Source organism: Psammomys obesus, unplaced genomic scaffold (genome assembly GCF_907164565.1).
Source record: "Psammomys obesus unplaced genomic scaffold, mPsaObe1.curated_primary_1811, whole genome shotgun sequence".
In the NCBI taxonomy this organism is placed as follows: domain Eukaryota; kingdom Metazoa; phylum Chordata; class Mammalia; order Rodentia; family Muridae; genus Psammomys; species Psammomys obesus.
The window spans coordinates 1491018-1514505 of NW_026596356.1; the positions used below are offsets into that span (position 1 = coordinate 1491018).

Sequence of the window (23488 nt, forward strand, 5' to 3'; positions counted from 1 at the left end):
AAAGAAAGAAAGAAAGAAAGAAAGAAAGAAAGAAAGAAAGAAAGAAAAAGTGATAGGAAAAACTAGACATAGTAGAACATGCCTGTAATCTCAGAACTTGGGTTATAGAGGCAGGAGATCATCCTTAGTTACATAGTAAGTTTAGGGCCAACTTGAGCTACATAAGCACTGTTTTAAAACACATACACACACACACACACACACACACATATACACAGAATTTTTAAAAAATATCTATCTGGAGGTAGAAGCATGGTAGGGCTCTTTCCTAGGATGCAGGATGTCCTGAGTTAGTTTACCAGCACAGAATAAAGCAGAAACAAATTACAAGACTGTAATCCTAGCAGTAGGAGGCAGGTGCATCAGAAATGCAAGGTCATCTTCTGGTACATAATGAATTTGAGGCCAACCTGGACTGCATAAGACTCTATCTCAACCCCCCCCCCTTTTTTTTAACGTGATGGTAGAGGGAGATGAAGTCCAGAAATCTGACCCTGCTCTCTCTACTGGTCTCATTATGAACAAATGAACTAATACAAACATATGTGACCATAGAGAAGACACAGCAAAGGAGCTCCAGGCCTGGGGCCCAGTGCTTTGCCTTCAGGCGTTTTACATTTATTTCTACTGTGGTGTGGCTTCTAAATGATAACGTTAGTAAGACTCTGCTTTCTCTAAATTGAAAGAAATGATAGTTACTAGTTACAACTTCAGAGTCATCAAGTATCAAACCAAGAAGAAAATTACACAGCCCAGCAAGAGGAATAAGGATTTTGAACATAGCAGAACAATCCACTACTCAGAGTTAGTTAATGAGAACACTCAAATGGATGAAGTGGTCGCTCCAAGTTCCCACTTGCTTCCATTTCATCTCAAGAAAAATTTGCCAAAACAGTAAAGGATGAAGCTAACAGCTTTCAAAGTAAACTAATGACCAAAATGAGAAAGCACTTGTCACAGAACAGGAGCTGCAAGTCATTGCAAAGCTCTTGGTCAAGGTGAGCTGTATGTCAAGCCCAGAGGCAAGTGTGAGAATAAATTCAAGAGGAGGTTTGTGAGTACTTCACAGCAGGGCTAGTCATTTGAAGATAGCACTGTCTCTCATTTCCTTTTGAATAAAGCAACTATTTGGCAAAGAACTGAACCAGCAGAAATTATGATTGATGTAACTTCTGCCATTGGCACCCAAACCACTCCTCCAGAATGGAGTCTGAGTCTCGAGAGCTCATCCATGGCAACACATCTTTGGTTTTAAGGGTCTTCATCCTGGATAACAGGATGTGGTCAATGAGCTGCATGAAAGATGCATGGGACTCTCAGGGTTTCCTGTGCTGCATCCAAGGTACAGCCATCCAAGCAATGTAGTGAGAATTGTTGTTTTTTCATGTAAACATACAACATAGAATAAACCCACTAAAATCTGTACATCTAAACAAACTAAGCAAAAGAGAGGACCCTAACTAAAATGTTCAATCCCCATCCTGAAAGGCAAAGAGGATGTACATCAGAAGAAAACGAAAATAGGAAACAACCTCGGAACCCGCTACAGAGGGCCTCTGAAAGCCAGAAGAAAACAGGAAACAACCTTGGAACCTGCCACAGAGGGCCTCTGAAAGCTTCTGCAGTATAGACTGTCAAAGCAGATGCTGAGCCTGATGGCCAACTGATGGGCAGAGTGAATGGAATTTTATGTAAGAAGTGGGAAATAGTAAGAGCTGGAGGGGACGGGAACTCCACAAGGAGAGCAACAGAACAAGATAATTTGAACACAGGGAACTTCCCAGAGACTCATACTCCAACCAAGGACTATTCGTGGAGATGACCTGGAACCCCTGCACAGGTGTAGCCCATGGCAGTTCAGTGTCCAAGTGGGTTCCATAGTAATGGGAAGAGGGACTGCCTGTGACATAATCTGATTGGCCTGCTCGTTGATCACTTCCCCCTGAGGGGGGAGCAGCCTTACCAGGCCACAGTAGAGGACAATGCAGCCACTTTTGATGAGAACTGATAGACTAAGATCAGAAAGAAGAGGAGAACCTCCCCTATCAGTGGACTTGGGGAATGGCATGCATGCAGAAAGGGGAGGGAGGGTGGGATCGGGAAGGGAGGAGGGAGGGGCTTATGGGGGGATACAAAATGAATAAAGTGTAATTAATAAAAATTTTTAAAAAAACATAGAAATGTTACGTGAGTGTGTTTTTGTTTTAATCCCAGCTGTGTGATTAATCCCAGATGTGGGAGATGGGCTGCTTCAGATTGTCCACAGCAGATGACAATGATTTGCCTTGTGCTCCAGCAGGGGTGTGATTTTGCCAGCTAAAGATAGCTTACATTTGGAATTCTGGGGACTCTTCAGAGGGTAGATAAGTCACAGAACCCAGAGAGGTGCGGGTAGCTGCTGCTCCCCACACTGCTGCTCCTGCTGCTCCTGCTACTTCTACTGCTGTTGCTTGTTGTGGTGTTGCTCTTTGCTGAATTGCTGGTTGCTGTTTGGAGATATCCTAACAAATGGAGATCAAACTTGCCCCAGGAACTCAGTGCCCCTAATCAGCAGGAGGTAGTCCAAGGATATTGATGCCCCCTTTTCCCTCTAACCTTCTTTCTCTCCCACCTACTTATTGGCGGTTGGAAGGATATGGGTGGTGTAGAGTGGTAGGAAAAGAACCCAATAAAGTAGCCAAAAAGCCTTACTACAAAACACAGTAGAAGCTTGAGTTCAAAAAAGGCAGGAGGCAGGAGGCAGGAGGCAGGAGGAGGCAGAGGCAGGAGGCAGAACACCACATGCCAGATGACACCAGAAATGCTGAATGACATTGGCATGCTGGGTTCAACTTAGGAAGCACTTTTCAGAAAGGGTTTTGAGTTAATGAGTTACTTACATGTCGTAGGCAAGGGACAAGTTAATAAGAGACATTCACAGTCTCAAGTGAAGGTACTGGGTTCTTTGACCTTCGAGGTAAACAACAGTGTGGCATTGAAAACAGGTTCTATCTGAGTGGGTGGCTTACTCTTAAAATACCAGCACTCAGGAAGCAAAGGAAGAAGAATCAGGCTGAGGCCAGCCTCAGCTACAGAAGACACTATCATAAAATCAAAAATGAATAACAACACCCCCAAAACAAAACAGGCTCTGGGGCCAGAAAGACTTCAATTTCAGTCTTGGCTGTGAGGACTAAGCTATGTGGAGGAGCTACTAGATCTTTTTGTGTTTATTTCCTCATCTATAAAATGGAGGGCTAACGTAGTGTAGGTCAAATGCAGTGATGTGTAGAGCACATGGTATATAGCAAATGCTCAAGAACTATCAGCTATAATGACATCATCCAGAGGAGGCCATAGCTGCCATCAACTGTCTTTTTTCAAAGGTGCTTTTCCTCTGCATGCAAACTAAAAGTGTTTTAGTTCATCTTCAGAATTATTTGCAGCAACGGTGCCCCTGGTTTGGTCTGTGTGCTGCCGCTGTGACAGTAGACCTGAGACAGAAAGTTTATTCTTTACTTACCGGCTCACTACAGAGTCCCAGTGGCCCGAGATGACCTCAGCCTTCCTGCACAGATTACAGACATGTGCCATTACATGTGGTAAAACCAAGTTATTTCTAATTAATGGCAGTCTCACTATTCTGGAGACTGGGGAGTTCAAGAGGAAGGAAAGGGCCTCCATGTTGTTATGACATGAGAAAAAAAAAAGGTGAAAAGACAGAGAAATAAAAGAGCCAAACTCATCCCTGAGACCTCTGAACCTGATCGCCTCTCTGTTGTCCCACCCTGTAACACTGTTGCAGTGAGAAGTAAATCTCAGTGTGAGTTTGGGTACTTTTAAAGAAATAACTTTGTAGGCCAGCATGAATCTCAGAAAGCAGAATTATTTTTTATATGTATTTATGTATTCTTCTATAATTTCATAGCTATATGCATATTAATTGTGTTGTTCCTGTCATCTAGCCTCTCTTACCTTTCTTCTTTCCTACTGAAACTTTTTTCTTCCCAAGAACTTTTTCTTCTATTTCTATCTCTTTCTCTCTCTCTCTGTGCATGTGAGAGAGAGAGAGAGAAATAGAGACTGCTTTTAATTAATGTTGCTTACATAAATGTGGGTGTGTAGATATTTACCTGAGGAAGGGCTACTTATCAGTGGCTACACCCCTTGGGAATATGACTCCTCTCTCCCTAGCAACAATTAACTTCTTATAATTCCTTAGGAAAAGATGGGGTCTCATGAGCCCCTCTCCCATCCATGATGGAGTGTTAATGGGTCCAGTCTTGTGTAAACACTACTTGAGTAGCTATAGTTGTTACGAGTTTATGGGTACAACTGCTAGGTCATATCAGAGGATAGCATTTCATGGCATGCCTTCCCATCCTCTGGCTCTAAGATTCTTTCTTCCCTCTCTTTCATGATGTTTGCTGACCTTTGGAGGGGCTGATACAGATGTCCTTCTTAGGTATGAGCACTTTGGCAAGTTGTGAGTTTCTGCATTAGCCATTGCTCATTGTAATCAGAAGTTTCTCTGACCAACAGGAACAACACTAACCTGTGGCTGTAAACACAAATGCTTAGTAGGCAGTTTGACACCTCACAACACAAGCTTTATGCTTTTCCTAGGGCCTGTGACTTTACAGAACCAGGCAGGAATTCCTCCTGTGGAGTGCTGGTCTCAAATCTAATCTGAAAGTAGGTGGTTGCCCCCGTAACAGTCATGTCACTAGTGCACCAATGGGCACATCCCGCCTGATAGTTTGATAGTCAAGATTAGCATCTGGGTAATACCATTGATAGCTTTCTTCCCCAGAAAATATTATTATATTTTTAATTGAATTTTCTTGTTGAGTCAGGCTGGCATGGAACCTATTATGAAAATCAAAGACACACAGAAGCACAATTTATCCAAAATGCACAAGGTCACGGTCGTCAATATCATGGCTTCTAGCTTTTCCCTCATTCTATTGGAAGATATTTAGAACAATAACAGGTATGGGTTGTCATACCAATCCTAACAATACATTCTTCTGGAATTTTACTGAAGGGCCCACCACAAGACTATAGACAGTTAACTGTTTTAATAAGTAGAAGTATTTAAGCCCTAAATGATATAAAATTTTCAATACTCATTTCTTAGTAACAGCTATTTTTATAATTGGTAAGTATTATGTGCTATACATAATTGTGCACCCTATACTTTTATGTAACAAGCAATACAAGTAGGTTTGTTTATGCCAACATTGCCAAGATAAGCAACACAGTCGGATGTAGCATGTTTATAGCTAAGACATCACTTGAGTGATAGGAATTTTTCTGTTTCATTATAGTCTATTCTTGAATGAAAATGTTATCTAGCTCATGACATCTCCCAGTGTGGTATGCTCTGACTAACAGATTAAGAAATGTGTTTTGTACCAAGTATAGTACAGTAGACATAAAACAGCAACAGAAAAATATATAAGACTGAGCATGGTGAAACACACCAGTAACTCTATAGGTGGATGCAGAAAGATGACAGGCTCAAAGTCATTCTTAGTTACATAGTGAGTTCAAGGTTAGCCTGGGCTATCTAAGACTATCAGATAGATTCTATCTACTTCTATCTGTCTGTCTGTCTGTCTATCTATGCATAAGTGTATATGTATATACACACACACCATCATAGTTAACAGCACAGTTCAAAATGCATTTAGTTGTATATTAAGGGATTTAAATGTATTGCTGTGGGTAATCTAAATAATTCAGTTGTGCACATATTAGTATTATCTGATAAGCTCCAGGTATAAACATTTAACTTTCCAGTTGGTGGTTGCTTAGTAACTATTCTACTTCTTCTATGTCTTAGTATTTGATCCTAATGATGCTTATTTCTATTTTACTTTATTATTTTATTTTAAAAATTGCTCTGCTTTGTGAAGAGGTTACTATCAGAATGAGAAACCAATGCTAACTTGAAATCAAAATGGGAAAAGAAAACACATCAGCATTCTTGTAACTGCACACGTAGATTCGGGCTAGTCCTCCACTTCTAGGATTCTGATCTGCAAATGAGGTGGGCTTACAAAGGAACAACTGAAAAGTTTGAGAAACAGGGCACTGAGATGGGAAAAGTCCCTTTTAAGTGTGTCTGGGTCTTGGACAAACTGAAATCTGAACATGAACTTGGTAACCCTATTGACATATCCCTGTAGAAATTGAGACCAGCAAATATTACGTGACTATCACTGATGCCATGGGACACATAATTACACCAGCATAATTACTGCTGGTGTTGGTGAACTTGATGCTGGTGTTTTCAAGAATGGACAAACCTGTGAGCATGCCACTCTGGCTTGCACACTGTGTGGAATAGCTAGGTGTCAACAGAGTGGAGTCCATGGAGCTACCCTGCAGGCAGAAGTCAGCAGCACCTATGTCAAGAAACTTGGCCATACCACTAACACAATAGCATTTGTGCTAGTTTCTAGCTGGAATGGTGACAGCATGCTGGATCCAAATGCTGATAAGCCTTGGTTCAAGGGATGGAAAGTCACTCCTAAAGATGGTGGTGCGAATAGAGCCATACTGCTAGGAGCTTTGTGTTAACTCCTGCCACCAGCTCATCCACTGATGTGTCTGCAGCTGCCCTTCCAGGATGTCTGTAAAATCGGTGGTACTTATATTTGTGGGCCAAGTGAAGACTGGTGTTCTCAAACCTGGCATGGTGGTTGGTTACCTTTGCCAGTCAGTGTCACACTACTGAAGTAAAGTCTGTTGAAATGAACCATGAGCCTTTGAGTGAAGCTCTTCCTGGGTACAATGTGGGCTTCAATTAAAGAACATGTCTGTCAAAGACGTTAGACATGACAATGTTGCTGGTAATAGCAATAGTGACCCACCGATGGAAGCAGGTGATTGATCCTTTCAGGCAAAATTAGCACTGGGTTGTCACATAGCTCACAGAGCATACGAATTTCCTGAGCTTAGAAAAAAGATTGATCTCCATTTGCTGAAAATGGCCCTACAGTCTCAGACCCTGATCTATGCAGCCATTATTGACATGATCTCAGGCAAGCCCATGTGCACCAAAAGTTTCTTTGACTATCTTCCCCTGGGTCGTTTTGCTGTTTGTGCCATGAAACAGACAGTTGCTATGGGTGGTATCAAAGCTCTGGACAAGAAGGCTGCTGGAGCTGGCAAGTAATCGAACTGCCCAGAAAGGTCATAAGGCTAAGTGAATATCATCTTTAACACTGGCCATTCCCATCTTTATCAATGGTGGAGGAATGGTCTCAGAACTATTAACTTAAATCAGCCATTTAAGTGATAGTAGAAGGCTAGTTAATGATTGCAATGCACTGTAAAACCTTCGGAGGAAAAGGAGATTGGTTTGATGCCTATTTGTGACCGTGTGTGCAGTTTTAAGTTATTAGTTTTTAAAACAGAACTTTTTTTTTGTTCTTGAGATTATAATTTAATTATATTTCTCCCTTCCCTTTCCTCCCACCAAGCCCTTCCACATATATCTCTCCCATTCTCCTTCAAATTCACGACCTCTTTTTCACTAATTGTTAGTGCATGCATATGAGTGTGCACGTGCGCGTGCGTGCACACACACACATACACACACACACTCCTAACTATAACCTCCCAAGTCCATATACTATTACTTGAACATATGTTTTCAGGCCTGACTACTTGACACTAGACCACCAGTTGGTGAGCTCTTCCCTAGGGAAGACCACCTCTCCTGCTCCCTGTCTTACTCAGTTCCCTGTAGTTCTTTGTGTAATTTTGAGGTCTAGTGGGCTTTTCCCCATTCCGTCTGGCATGTCCATTGGTGTCATCCTTGTCCAACTCACATGTGGGAGGTCGTATTGGTAAGACTTTAGGAGCATATCTTCTAATGTGACTAGGAAACATGATCTCACACCAAATCCCTGATCCTTTGGCTCTTACAGTCTTTCTGCCTCTCATCTGTAATGTTCCCCAAACCTTAGGTACAGGAGTGTTTTGTAGAAGTATCAGTTGGGACTGGATTCCACAACTCTGAGTTTTGATTGCTTGTGGTTTTCTGTAGTTGTTTCTGTCTGTTGCAAAGAGAAGTTTCCTTGTGAGGGGTGAAGACAAATGTTTACACATTGTTTTCACTAGCACTAAGTGCTTAGCTGGGTTTCCAGTAGTAGGCATTGGTATCACTCTTGCTGAGTGGGTGTTAAATCCAAATAGAGATGTTCGTTACAGCTTGATTAAAGGTAAACAACTTGATTGAAAATCTGTCAGAGAATCCTGAGACTCATTAAAACAAGTTCAATGAAAATAATTTTTATGCATCAGGCATGCATCAAGATGCCTAGCTCTAAAGGGACACATCTGAGTTTCCTCTGTACCTTTAAACTCTACAACTGACAGTTGTCAGTCACGTCTATCAAACACTCCTCCTTGGACTTCTGTAAATTTCCTTCTAATTTTTTTAATTGCCACTTTTCAATCTTCTTGTTGAGTCACCCATTTAAAGGCTGAATTATTTCCTATGCAGCTTTATCTGGGTGTAGCCTTCAATGTAACAACTCAGTTTCTCCTTTGCATTACTGACAGACTTCTTTTGAAACTTGGGGGTTTGTTTGTTTGAAACAGGGTTTCTTTGTGTAACAGATCTCTGGCTGTCCTAGACTTGCTTTGTAGACCAGGCTGGCCTTGAACTCACAGAGATCCACCCGCCTCTGCCTCCCAAGTGTTGAGATTAAAAGCATGCACCACCGTGAACACCTGCCTGAAACTTTGGGATATTTGAAGGAGTTGTTGTTGTTGTTTGTTTGTTTTCTAGTTTAAGGGTATATTTTGAGTCTTACTGTGATGCCCTGGCTAGCTTGAAACTTGCTGTGTAGACCTGGCTGGCTTTGAACTTGGATGAATCATCCAGCTTCTATCTTTTTGAGGACTGGGATTACAAATTTGGGCTACAGAACCCAGCTCTGCTCTTAAAACATATATGCCTTGGTTTCTTTCAGATTCGTCTGGCTATTTGAAATGCCTTTCAAATTTGAGTGTTTCTGGAACCAGCCGTTGCTCTAGACTGGTCTAGGCTGTCACCAGATCTTGATCTAAGTTATTACTCAACTAAATCTACAGCCTTCAGCTGCTTTCTGACACCTTGGCATGAGAGTTAACATTGCTACCGCTTTAACATGCACCTCCCCTTTTCATGCAACCCTCTTCATCCAACCTCCTCCTCTGTGTCACCTCCATTGTTGCATACCAAGCATACCAATCCCCCCAACTGTCCCCTCCTTTGGAAGACCTGCTCAGTCTCCCACAGGGCTCCTCAGCTAGTTTCCTCTCTCACAATGTGTGGTTCTGTCTTAGATGTTTTTGTTTGAGACCATATCCCAGGCTACTTTGGAACTGTTATGTAGTCAAGGATGACCTTGAACTTCTGGTGCTCCTGCTTCTACCTCCTGGGTGCTGGGATTATAGGCATGTGCTCCTATGCTGGGTTTATTTGGTACTAGGGATGCAATCCAGGGCCTTGAGTATGGTGGGGAAGCACTGTACCAATTAATCTGCATCCCAATCCTATGCCTTAATTTTTAACGAAAAAGTTTAAAAAGTGGGAAAAAAATAAAGTAAGAATAGAAAGTAGGAAAAATAGAAAAGAGTTCATGTGCCTTTTCACAGCTCTTTGGAGTTACCTTTATAACTACAGCTGTCCATTCTCTATTACTCCAGTACAAATTCCATCAAGCCCAGAGCCACTCACCACTGTGCTTCAGAGTTTGTCTGTTGAGCAATATGATCTCCTGTGAGACACTCTTAAACAGCGCAACCTTATAGCTAAGAGTGCTAGGTAACTGTTCTACGGTGAAGTGTGACATGGGATTATATAAATGTGTAAGAGGAGTGAGGGGGGAAAGATGGACAGAAAGAAGAGGAGGAAGTGGGAGAGAGAGGGAGGGGAGGGGGAGAGAGAAGCAGAGAGAGAGAGAGAAGAGACAGCGACCAGTCCCATATGAACTTGAACACGTACCATTCTCAGTCTGCTTTTTCAATGGCAGCGTGGGATTACACACACACACACACACACACACACACACACACACACACACACGGCTATCTAGAGAAGTAAATGAAATTATACAAAAGGCTGTGGCTCAGTGCCTTGAACACACAAACAAGCTCAATAATTTGTGGTTATTTCTGGGCTTAGAGCCTAAAAAAACTGAAGAGATGGGTAGATGAGAGGTGACTGAGGTCTTCCAAACATCCACAAATTCTGGATCCTCTGCCTCCTGTCAAGGGAAATGCTGGCAACCCCAGCATTTCCAATCAGCTTCTTAGAAAACCAATCCGGTCCTTTGAAACTCCAGGTGAGCCCAGGCATCTTTCCTGAGGGCCATGCATCTGCTCTGGTTTCTTATCAGAGCCTCTCCACCTTCTCCAAATCACCACCGTGCTTTGTTGGCAAATCTTGACTCCAAACGCCGCTTTTGGGCGCCTGACATCCCTAGGCCCGCGGTTTCTGCTCAGACCGCGCTTTCCAAGTTCGAAGAAGGTACTGATACCTCCCCACAGGTGTGATCTACCGTCCAGCCTTCGCTCCGTACAACCGAGAACGCGCCTTGGACCCACCCGGGGCTCCAGAGGCCAGAGGGATGCTAGGTTTGCATCCGGGCGGAGAAATGGGGTGCTAAGAGCACCTGACACGCGCACCGGCTCGCACTTCCTGATCCTGGGCGCGGCCGCTCGGAACGCGGGGCTCCGGAGCGAAATCAGGTGCTCCCTCTGCAGCGGGAGAGACCCCGGACCTAGATGCCCCGTGGGCTCGCCTGCCCGGCGCCCGGGCGAGCCCCCGCCCGCAGCTCGCACCTCTGACCCGGCCCCGCCCCCGGCGGCCGCGAGTAGCGGGCGGAGCGCGGAGAGGCGCGCGAGGCTGTGCGGCGCCGCCTCCCCTCCGCGCCGGGGGAGGGGCGAGGGGCCGCGCGGGAGACGGAGAAAGCCGGAGCGAGCCGCTGGCGGAGAGCTGCATGCAACCGGTGGGAGGCCGGCCCGGCTGGTGCTGCGGCTCGGGCGGGGAGCGCGGACCGGCCGGCGGCGGCGGCGGCGGCGGCGGCGGGGGCTCTGAGCTGGCAGGCGGAGGGCTTTCTCCCGCGCCCGCCTGCCCGGTGCGGTCCGAGGATGCGGGGGGGCGATGCCCGGGGCCAGGGACGCGCTCTGTCACCAGGCGCTGCAGCTGCTGGCCGAGCTCTGTGCCCGAGGGGCCCTGGAGCACGACAGCTGCCAAGATTTCATCTACCACCTGCGGGACCGTGCCAGACCCCGGCTCCGCGACCCAGGTAAGCGCTGCCGCCGCCTCCGCCGGGCGCGACCCGAGGGCCCTGAGATGAGGACTTGGGGGCCGAGCCAGGGCCTGAGGCTGGAGAGCGTCGCAGGCTGGAGGAGGGCAGGGGGGTGACCATTGAGCCCAAATTGGTCTCCAAAAGCGGCTCACCACGGCCTGATACCGGAACCGGGCAGAGAACTCGGGCGGAGGCTGCTGTGCGGAGGCCGAGCCAGGGTAGGCTGGGGCAGGTTTGGAGGAACCACACCCGCCACCTGGGGGCGGCTCCTGAGCTCCAAGCTGCGCCCGCCACTTCACCCACTGGCGCCAGGGGAGGCCGCGGAGGCCTCGGAGCTGAGAGGGGGGTTCAGAACGCCAAGGAAACTCTGGGAAGTTGGGAGTTTGGGACAACCGGACTGCAGCTGATTCCCATCCATAGCTGCTCAGTCTGAGTTCCCAGTTTTCTCTCCAGGCTCTAGGGTGAGAAGGGCCAGAGAAGGTCTTGCATGGGGCTGGGCCCTGGAGCCACACGTCTAGGGCAGCTGGGCCTGAACCCTTTCTCAAGGTGTGCAGGCTCTGAGGCCTTGGCTCCCAATTTGTCCCGCCGTGGCAGTCCAGCACAGCACACTAGAGTGGTGGGCTTGCTGGTAGTGTCATGCAGCTGGCAGTTGTCCTAGTGAAAGCTGTGAGGCTCTTAACTTTCGAAAGTTCATTTGCTTAGGCATCTGACCAGTTAAGGTCAGAAGAAGGCGTTTTATTTGAGCTCGTTGCTTTGTCCAACTGTCGTGGATCCCGCTGTCTTCTTACTCATCACTGGTCACTAGAAAATGCATTCCTTTCGGATGTTTCCTGGGCGCCTTCTCAGTTGGAGGACTCTTATTCTCGAATATTTTTTTTCCAATCTAAGTAGTTTTGTTTTGTTTTTTAATTTTTAAAAGGCATATCATGGTTGGTTGGTTAAAAATGCGACGAAGAAAGGGCCTTTGCCTTGATGTTCCTGCGTGTAAACATTGGCGACAAGCTATTGCTGTGTGAACTACTAAGTACATGTATTTCTCATTTTAGACCAGTTCATTATATAAAAATACATTTCCAAAGGATAGAGAATTACCTGACTGTCAAAGAGGAGCGAGCTGACTTGACTAGCCTATCTTTAATAGGCTCTTCTAAAATGTGTGTGGTGAAGGCAGGTGTTAAAAGTTTGTCACATTTTTCTGTACTCAAAGGCTCTGGTCTTTTTTATGTCTGTGGCTACATTAATACGTTTCTCAAATGGTCGCTAATGTTTTACTCCAAAGGGGAGGATTAAGTGGAGAAACGCTGATTGCAGTGATTTCCCAGGAGGCTTGGTTGTCCAGCCTGTGTGTGGCTCCTTGCTGGATGAGAGTGTGTCTCATAGACCCACAGATATGAATGGGAGTACCCCACCTCACCGACAGGGGTCCAAGATGCCTCACGTGTGGGGTGTTCTGTGATTACATATCAGGATCAAACCCGTTATTAACACGCTATTCCTGTGTTAGTGCTGAAACCTCTCTCTGTGCTCCTGCCCCTGTGTGGCAGGTTTTCCTTGTTATCTCAGACAAGCTGTCATCTTCAGCCTTACAAGAGAAGGAGGGTGCAGCCTAGCTCTGAATTGGACTTTAACATGCCACATCTTTCTCGTCAATTCTCTCCCTCTTCCCTTTAATGCAGGGGCTGCTTCCCCTGTGCCCAATTCCCACACTGGCTGGGCCTGGAGGAAGAGGCCCAAGGAATAATCCTCGTAAGAGGAACTCTGGCGGCAGGCTGGGAAATCGCTTTAGATGAGAGACTGTCTTGCTGTTCCCTGACTTCCTCAAAGCCTTGTTCTGCTTAAACTAGGGCACATGGTTTTGAGGTAGCTCCTGTCCCTCTGGCTCTTTTTGTTGTGTCAGGAAGTAGCCTGAGCACGAGCAGGAGAAGAGCCCTGAAAGTAAAAGATGGGAGGAAATGCAGCCGAAGATGGCATCCAACATGCCACCCTCTCCTTCAGGGCAACCTCTCAGTCCACATCTCCCCGAGTCCCTCCCTTCTTCACCTTGCTCACAGTAATTCTTACAACATCACATGAATTTGTGTCCATTCCTCTGAAGCTGTTTGTCCCACTAAGAGTGCCCTAAAGCTGAAGAGGCTGCAACCACCCAAAGCTAAGTGAGCAGTGTCCCCTGCTGTTGGATAGTGGGACCCAGAACAGTGGTGCACAGCTGCCTGGATGGGTCCCCAGAGAGTCCTCTTTGTAAATGGGTGACTCTCTTTTCTGTGAAAGAGTCAGGAATGGCATGTTCCAGCCTCCTGTGTCTCTGTCCATGGCTACCCCCATGGTAGCTGTAGGAGAAAACAAGTAATTCCCAGCAGAATGACATTGCATCTACAATCGTTTTCCCCCTTTTCAGAGATGGGGTGAGGCTGGTTCACAAGCCAGTGTACTTGAGGCAACAGGAAGAGCACATGGGAAGTCTCTGAGGCAGAAGCATCATTGCTGTGATTTAAGAAACACTTCAAGGGTGGCTGGAGGAGGAGCATGTAGGGTAGGAAATCTGATCGAGGGTTGGATGGGACAGGTCATGTGGGGTCTTGTAAACTAGTAGAAGGACTTTGCTTTTTTACTCTGAATGAGATACAAACATTAGAAGTTGTTAGAGAAGTGTGAGCCAGACTGCTGTGCTGAGAAAATACTGTAGAAGAGCAAGGGTAAGGACAGACAGATGTGTTCGTGATCTGTCCAGGAAGGGGTGCAAACTCAGCATGGTCCTAATGGAGATGCCGAGAGATAACGATTATGGACCACTTTGATGGTACCACCATAATATTTGTTGACAGGAGATCTCAAGAGGGTAGAAAGAGCTGGGGGTTATTCTCAGCCTTCTGACCTAAGCTGCTCCATTGACTGAGCAGCAGGTTTCAGGAAGAGTAAGGTGGGAAAGCAGGAAGGTTCTTTTTGTGTGTCTAGTTTTTTTGTACATAACTGAGTGTGACATGCCTCGGTAGTTAGCCAGCTGTCCTACAGCTGAGTGGTCCCTCACAGTACCATTGGTCCATGTTCAGTCTGTAACTGGAGACAGTCAAGAGGCCGTCTAGTTGTGAGGTACATTTCCTGTTGTGAGTGTTTTTCCTTCTGGGAAATTGAAAGCTCTCACACTAGGGATTGAACCCACAGCCTCTTGTTCCATCACTGAGCTACACCCCCAGCCTTCACTGATCTTGACTGTCTCATTCCTTTCCTTAATTCTACATTTGTGGCTGTTAGGAGGGAAGAATCAGAACTCTGTGCCCAAAGTTTCTACACCTAGGAAAGAATGGATGTTGGGATGCACTTCCTAGTTTTAAATGTGTTTTATTATTCTCTTTGTATTGTGGGATACTGAAGGGACTGCATGGATGCCTCCTGCAGGTCAGTTCACTGGGTTCATTCTTAACAGTCTTCTGAGATACTGCAGCTCAAAGCCTTTGTCCTGCGCCAGCAGCAGCTGGGAACAAGTGTTAGGTATATAGGTAAGATCCCAAGCCTGCTCCACACTTGCTGAATCTGCACCTTTCCTCTTGCGGGACCCTCAAGTGAGGCACTGGCGCGTTCAAGTTCAAGAAGCGTGGTTGCAATGATTGGCACATCCTGGGAAAGTGAAAGGCAAACTTAAGTTAGCCTGTGGACGCATTTTCCACTTACACAGAGAGTTGGGCTTAAGTCAAAGTGGCATGTTATTCAGTCAAGTCACATTGACAGTTGTTCCTCAGTATCTGAAGGACACTGGTTCAGGGATTCCACAATTCAAGAAATCTGAGGATGATCAGCCTTTCATACAAAAGGATTGAATGTTCCTGTACAACCTATGTTCACCCTCCCGTGCACCGTTACTAATCTGTTGGTTTTGATACCATGTAAACGACATGCCACCTGTTATTGTATTATTTACAGACCACTGGAAGAAAAAAAGGTTGCCTGTGGTCAATACAGACATATTTTTTCCCCTGAACGTTTTTGATCTACAGTTGTTTAACTCCATGAACGTGGAGGCCTTTGACACAAAGAGCTGACTCAAAAGTCATTGTCAGTGGAGAGTTCTTAAATACTTTTTTTATTAAGTTTTTATTTTTTTGTATTAGTTACAGTTTATTCACTTTGTATCCCAGCTGTAGCCCCCTCCTTCATTCCCTCCCAATCCCTCCCTCCCTCATCTCCTCCCTGCCCCTCTCTAAGTCCACTGATGGGGGAGGTCCTCTTCCCCTTCCCCCCTTCCATCTGATCCTAGCTTATCAGCTCTCTTCAGGACTGGCTGCAATGTCCTCCTCTGTGGCCTAGCAAGTCTACTTCTCCCTTGGGTGGGGGAGGGGGGTCATACAGCCAGCTGTTGAGTTCATGTCAGAGACAGTTCCTGTTCCCCTAACTAGAGAACTCACTTGGATACTGAGCTGCCATGGGCTACATCCAAGCAGGGGTTCTAGGTTATATCCATGCATGGTCCTTGGTTGGAGAAACAGTCTCAGACAAGACCCCTGTGCCCAGATATATTCACAGCCATCCTTTTACCTGCTTTCTCTGTTCTAATGTGTGCAGTGGATTGAATCCTCCAAGTATAGGTTAAATCGTGTGTAGTTAGAGTCATGTTGGTATTTTGGTTATGAATTCTCTATCCAGTGTTAATTCCCATTTATGGTCCACTGTTATGTTCTGGAGGTTTTTCTGCATATTTTCATCGTCTGTACTAAAGAAAGGCCTAGAAAATGTTTATCAGCTCAGGCGTGAAGCAGAGCTTTAATGTCACATCATCAGTGACTCTTCCTTTCAGCTAAACACTACTCTGTTATGGAAAGCTCCAAGTCTATGGTCTTCAGCTTTGGCTGCATGTTAGAATTACTTAAGGACTCTAGCAGAAAGAAAGTAGCAACAAAAACCTAACAGTGAGTGTGCTGTTTCCTAGACCAGTTAAACCAAAGTCCCTGGGTCAATATATTCCTTACATGTCTTGGTTGGTTCTAATTTATGATAAGGTAGAGAACAGACCACAGGTGAAGGCAGAATCCACCTAACTCTTCTCAGCTCAGCTCACATTTCCTTACTCTAAAAGTATGAAGAAATGGTTTAAAAACTCAGGGGAATTGGGCTGTTGCTTTTGTATAGCTAGTACCCATATCAGTTGATTCCAAACTTCCTTTTAACAATATTTTGCCAAGTTTTTGTTTTGAAGACTTTTAATAAGCATCATAAGACTTCATTGTGTTCATCCACTTTTAAGGGGGAAAAAAAAACATTAAAAGTTGAATGTGGCCTGTTGCAGTGGCTCATGCCTGTAATCCCATCACTCCGGGGAGGCAGAGGCAGACAGATCTCTTTGAGTTCGAGGGCAGCCTGGTCTACAAAGCCAGTCCAATATAGACAAAGTTACACAGAGAAACCCTGTCTCAAAAAGCCAAAAACCAAAGCTAACCAAACAAACAAACAAAAGTTGAATACAGTGACGTACATCATGTATTAGTAATCCTAGCTCCTGGTTGATAGAGACACCAGCTCAAGGTCAGCCTCAGCTACATAGTGAGTTTGATGCCAGCCTGGGCTGCATGAGACCCTATCTCAGGATTAGAGAAACAGACAAAAAAAAAAAATTGAGAAAAACCTTATCTGAATAATATTTTATTAAAGGACCAGAATATAAGACCTTCGCTGCAAAACCTCATATTGAATGATCATGAACTCTCTTATCAGGACGTATGTGTGGGAAATAATAATTAAATATGTTTTTTTAGGGAAAATCTTCATAACCATTGTGATTAAACATTACCTACCCTTAAGTCAAACTTTCCAATATGATAAAAAGAGTCATTCTTAATATAATATACTAAATTCTTAGGAATAGTCATTGGTGTAATTAGGTACAGTGGGGCTACTTTTTAAGAATTAATGTTAATTGCAATGGGGAAATATTCTTCCAAGGAATGAGTGGCATATGGGATGTACAGTATGTGAAGGTCTAATTTGCATTTACTTCAGTGACATTTTAGGGTTTCTTCATAAATATTTTATTTAAACAAGTGTGTTTTCATCTCAGTAGGATCCTTCTACATGGACCAGTGAGTGGTTTAGTCAGGAGGTAATTATCCAGAGAGAGAAAAACAAAAGCAGAGCCTGGTGAAAGTACCAAAGGCAGGCCCCTGCCAGCTGCCTCTTTCAGAATAAACAATCAAAGGCCCAGACTGTTTGATGTGGGCCAGAGTCTCAAGGAAGAATGAAGCTGAAGGTGGAGGGAACTCCCCTGTGTGGCACAGAAGACGTGCTGGCAGTTCTGGGTGTGGACAGGTGTGGTTCCCATGTGGTTGCCTTAGAAAAAATACACACCCATTTGTTCATCAGCTGACAAGTTCAGAAGTCAGGGGCGTGAAAGGTGGCTAAGTCAGGAGAGCAATCTCATTGTGAGAGGCTGGGTATGGAGTGTGTATTTTTGAGTTCTGAATGAAGTCACAACTTGAATTATGCAGTTTTCCCAGTGGAAATTGATCCTGAGAGCTCTCACTGTGTATCATGACTGAATGATGGTCTCCTGTAGGCCACACTGGTCTTAAACTCAATGTGTAGCTGAGGCTGACCTTGAATTCCTGAGCCATCCTTTGGCTCCACCTCCTGGGTGATGGGATTACAAGGAAGCACCTTTATGTTTCCACCTCTGTTTTAAAATATTTCATTAGTTGACTAGGAATATGACTCTAGGCCGAAGCAAACTCAGAGGAACAGCTTTGAAGACGTGTTTCAAATGTTTGAAACCTTCATACATGCCAGTGCCTAGATTTTATCACATGAATGTGTTGTGAGTGGAAATGGAATCAGGACCTCATGCCTTGAAGACAAACTGTTGGGAAACTGAGAAACAGAGCTTTATCTGCACAAAAATATTTCTATTTGTGTGTGTGTGTGTGTGTGTGTTTGGTGATTTTTGAGACAGGGTGTCACTGTATAGTTCTGGCTGTCATGGATCTGAATTTGTAGACCAGACTGGTCTTGAACTCTCAGAGATCTGCCTAGCTCTGCCTCCTGAGTGATGGGATTAAAGGCCTGTGCCACCAGGACCAGCTTTATTTGTTTGTGTTTAAGAGTCTTGACCTCTAATGCAGCCTGCCTGGCAATTCATCCAGTCCATAGTTGAAGCTGTCCTCAAGCCTAAATTGAGCCTCCTGCTTTAGCTTCCAAAGTACTGATATTAAAGTATATGTCGCTATGCCTTTACTAAACAGTTGTATATAAACACTGGTAGGGACAACTTTTAAGAAAACACTTCTTTATTAATAATTTCTCTCTCCCTTTCTTCTTCCCTTTCTCCCCACACTGTGTGTGTGTGTGTGTGTGTGTGTGTCTACATGAATTTATGTTTAGTGCATGCATGCAAGAATCCTTGGATGCCAGAAGAATGTGGGATGCCCTGGAACCGGAGTTACAGGCAGATGTGAGTGGTCATGTAGGTGTTGGGTCTTTTGCAAGAGCAGTAAGCTGTCTTAAACGCAAAGCCAAAATGGAGAAGAAAAGAAAACAAAACAAACGAAGAGACCACACACTCAAGGAAACCTGTACCATAAAGTAGACTAGGCAAGAGCTTTAGATTCAGAATCTGATCTTACACTTGTTAATTTAGTGACCTTGAGCAGAAGATTTCACTGGATATTCATTGATAAAGTGAGAGTGGTCTGTTAAGACAGCTTCGTGCTTAGGTATCTGTATGATGAGTAGGAGCTACCACAGGTTGTAGTTTTCCTGCCTGTTTCCCTTTCAGTGGTGGTCTGTGGTTACACAATGGGTTTTGGCTTGGTTGTTGTTGTTTTTCCTATTTGAAACCACGTGCAGGCAGTATTTCTACTTTTTTGTAGATACAGCATTTTCTCACTGCTGTTTGTTGTTTGTTTTTAAGCTCTAAGTTTCTTCACCTCCCTCTTTATTCTTGTTTTCTCATCTTAAAATGGATTGCTGGTATCTGGGTTACTATTACAGGATCCAGGTAAAGTGCTAGACGCCAGCTCAGTTTAAATTTGAGATAACAACATGCAATATTACATGGGACATACTTAGACACAGTACTTACCTGTTGTTTCTGTAATTCAGTTCGAACTGGGCATCCTATATTTTCATTTGAATAAGTTGTCAAGAAAACTCAGTATATCAAATTCATATCTAATAAATACTGAGTAACTGTTAACCATGATTTCTATGATTATTGTACAGTTATGATTATTATTATTGTTATGATTGTTATATATGTTCCAAAGAATGAAATAACTTTTTGTCATTTTTTTCTCTATTGCAAATTATTTTGAAGAGTTAATACAAAAACATAAAAGTAATAACCAACACAACAAAATATACATTGTTACCATGACAAACATTTCTAAGAAGAAAAATAATGGGAAAAAGCTTGAACTAAAGAAAAATCCATGTGTATGTAAAATATTTAGTTTTGAATGAAATACATACATATGTATTTATGCATTCAGTGTTTTTACAAACATAATTCTGTAGGAAAAATAAAATGTCCTTTATATAAAAGCCTCATAAATTTATTCTTAAATTTAGAGTATTTTAATGTATACCTCTTTTTATTATTATCATTTATTATAATTTATTCAATTTGTATCCTGGCTGTGGCCCCCTCCCTCATCTCCTCTCAATCTCACCCTCCCTCCTTCTTTTTCCCCTATGCCCTTCCCCTAGTCACTGATAGGGGAGGTCCTCCTCCCCTTCTATTTGACACTAGCCTCTCAGGTCTAATCAGGACTAGTTGCATTGTCTTCCTCTGTGGCCTGTCAAAGCTGCATCCCTCAGGGGGAGGTGCTCAAAGAGCGTGTCACTGAGTTCATGTCATAGAAAGTCCCTGCTCCCCTTACTAGGGCCCCCACTTGGATACTGAGTCTATGGGCTACATCTGAATCAGGGATTTAGGTCCTTTTCATGCATTGTCCTTGATTGGGGTATCAGTCTCTTTAGGGCCCCCAGGGCTCAGTTTTTTATGGCTCTGTTGGTCTCCTTTTGGAGCTCCTGTCCCCTCCAGATTCTTCTGTCTCCCCCTCTTCTTTCATAAAATTCCATGCATTCTGCCCAAAGTTTGGCTATGAGTCTCAGCCTCTGCTTTGATACCTCGATCAGTAAAGTTATAATTATTGTTGTTGTTATGATTTCTATATATGTTCCAAAGAATGAAATAACATTTTTGTCATTTTTAAAAGATATTTTATCTATTAACTTTTCTGTTTCTCCTTCCTTCCTTCCTTCCTTCCTTCCTTCCTTCCTTCTTTGTCTTTTGAGACAGGTCTCTCTATGTAGCTTAGGCTACCCTAAAACTTGCTCTGTAGCTCAGACTAGCCTTTAACTCATGGCAATCCTCCTGCCTCCCCTCCAGGATGCTGCAATTATGGATGTATGTCACCATACCTAGTGGTACTTCTGTGTTTCTTCTAGTGTGATAATAATTTCTGTCTGTACTCCCCTGCTTTTATTTGAGGAGTTTTTGAAATAATAACGAGTTTAAATTGATTTCTAGTGGACCTATGTCATTTAGTCCTCTTACATATCAGCAGTATATTCTCTCTCCGTGGGAGATACAACATGAGCAGAAGGCTATCGATTCAACGGGCTTGAAGTAACTACCTGGTGATTATAATTTGTAGTTTGTCGTTGACAGAATTGAGTATTTTGACTATGTTATGCCTAGTTAAGCAATTTCTCCCAGATGAATTTTTTCTTTATTATTGCCAATGTGCATTTGTGTGTTGTTGGGTTTTGTTTTGTCTTAGAATCTTGATGCTTTTCTTACAAATGGGCATTTATTAAAATGCAAAAGTTCTATCAAATTAGCTCATAGTTGGAGCACTGTATAGTGACTTAGTTAACTCAGTTGTCTGACAAAATTCATTGTACTGTGCATCTTAATTTATTCTCCTTGTGTGCATGACTGTGCACATGCATGTGACATATACACACACATACACACACATACACATATATACATATATAAAACCTTGCATAACCTTAATGTCTGTTCTCGCCTCCCACCTTGTTTGAAACAGGGTCTTTTGTTCACTCTTTACATTTAACAGACACATACTCCTACATATGGCTTTACAAAGACTCTGGGGATTTGAACTCAGGTCTTCATGATTTCATGGCAAGTTTTTTATCTACTGAGCTACCTCCCCAGGCCCTTTTCTGTTTGGGAGAGGGGCAGGGTATCATCCAGGCCAAGCTGGCCCTGAAGGTACCATATTACTGAGAATGACCTTATGCTCTCCATCCTCTGGCCGCCATTGTAACACTCTCTTCCAATGATAAGTAATGCTTGTATTTATATGAATATAACAGAATTATATAATTCATCTGTGACTTCACCGCATTTCACCCTTATACCATATCGCCTTTATGTTAGCCATACTGATATGATCACTTTTTCATAGTGAAAATTAAGTTCAGAAACACTCATTGAGTGCTTCCTAAGTGCCATGTATCAGGTTAGGCATGAGCAATTGAAAGACCCATTAGACAAGCTTACTGCCCCCATGGAACTGAGATAAAATGATAACTGCAATTAATAAAATAAAGGCAGGAAGGGAGCCATACACCAGATATAGTGCAGGAAAGAAAAGCAATTAGCTGGCATGAGTGGGTCTTTAAAGGCCTCCTAGAGAAGTGTGTTTGTGGGGGGGGGGGTGGGCATTCTAGGAAATTTCAAAGAACATAAAAGAGGAGAGAATGGACCCTCTGCAATAGTAAGTGCACTGCATGCTGGGAAGCCTGAGAGATGAGACTATTGTAGTTAGCACTGGTCTATCATGGACGTCCTTGGGGGCCATTGTCAGAGTCTAGGGAGGCCAAGGGGCTGAGTAAGTGGGCTTGGGCACTGACAGGAAACCTGTGAGTACTCCAACTTACTGTGAGTGAAAACGATACATTCTTGGCAGTATGAGGCAGGAAATTTTCAGCAGGATAATTTCTAGTGCAGCTTCTCATGTCTTCTGTGTCCTCTTGAGAACATGTTCCGGTTGGCAGTCTCTTCCTGTCCAAGGTAAGATCCTGACAGATAGGAAATCTTCTTTTAAATGATTCCAATTTTAGATTCCCAGTCATGTCACTCTGAAACTCAAGTATAATTACTTCATATAGTTGTACAAACTGCTGTTAGCAAGCTTTGACATCTGGTTCCAACATCTGGGTTCCAGATATAATTTCCGACAGTACCAATGGTAACATTTTGCTACCTTGCCTGGTTATTCAACAATGAAAAGTTCAGTCGTGCTGCAGTCAAGTGGTCCATGAACACACACACAGTCTGTCTTCTCTGTGTCAACAGAATCCAGGAGGGAGTAAGCATGGGAGATCTGCCCAGAGCTCTCAAAGCCATGCTGTGGAGATGACTTTTTTCTCTCTCTATGGGAACTACCAAGTAATAGACACTGTTCTTTTTTAATATTTGAGCTGAATGCCCATAGGTCCTATCTGCACTCTTCACTCACACTTTGCTTTTGATGCTTACAGGATATGCCTACCTTCAGAAGACATTTCAGTTTGCATCATCATAGCAGTCAGAACCACTGAAGGGCTTTCATCTAAAGACTGACATGAGAAGATCTACTTCTTTTTGTCCCGTCTTGTTTTGTGTTTGAGACAGGCTCTTACACTGTAGCCAAAGCAGGCCTGGAACTGTGTATCCCATGCTAGCTCTAAACTCATTTCAATCTTGTTTTATTTACCTCATGCACTGCCATGCTCAGCTCAGATTCACTATTTAATTAGACTATTCTGGAATCAGGATGAAGGTTGAGTGCACAGGTTATTAAGGGTGTCATCCATTTCTGAATCACGTTTATTGAGCATCTGCTGTGTGTCAGGCTCTGTTGTAGGTACAGTCACGTGTCAATGATGGGGATATGGCTTGAGAAGTGCATGGGCAGTTTCATTGTTTTGGAAACACTTGTTTAAGTCTGATAGTATAGACAGTCTTTTACCACAGCCTTTTTATGCAGTCAAGCGACAAGATTTTCTCTTCATTATAATAATACTATACTATCATATATGTAGTCAGTTATTGGCCAACATGTCATATAACCTTATGACCACATACAATGGCTAGATGTTTAGAGTACTTGACATTGATCTGTGCAGTTGCATATACAGTAATAGTGTATAGACACAAAACAAACAGCTTTCCCTCATGGAATATGCATGTT

At 43.8% G+C, this 23488-nt stretch overlaps 1 protein-coding gene and 1 pseudogene across 2 annotated transcripts in view; both read left to right on the forward strand.

Moving 5' to 3' along the window:
• Positions 1-5943: 5943 nt before the first annotated feature.
• Positions 5944-7199, forward strand: LOC129669256 (elongation factor 1-alpha 1-like; annotated as a pseudogene).
• Positions 7200-11086: 3887 nt separating this feature from the next.
• Syt9 (synaptotagmin 9) overlaps positions 11087-23488 on the forward strand; it is a 189999-nt gene continuing 177597 nt past the window's right edge. For both annotated transcript variants that reach the window (XM_055597423.1, XM_055597424.1), the window contains exon 1: positions 11087-11294. In XM_055597423.1, the coding sequence (XP_055453398.1) occupies positions 11150-11294 (145 nt within the window). In that variant the 5' untranslated portion in view covers positions 11087-11149. The remainder of the gene's footprint in view (positions 11295-23488) is intronic.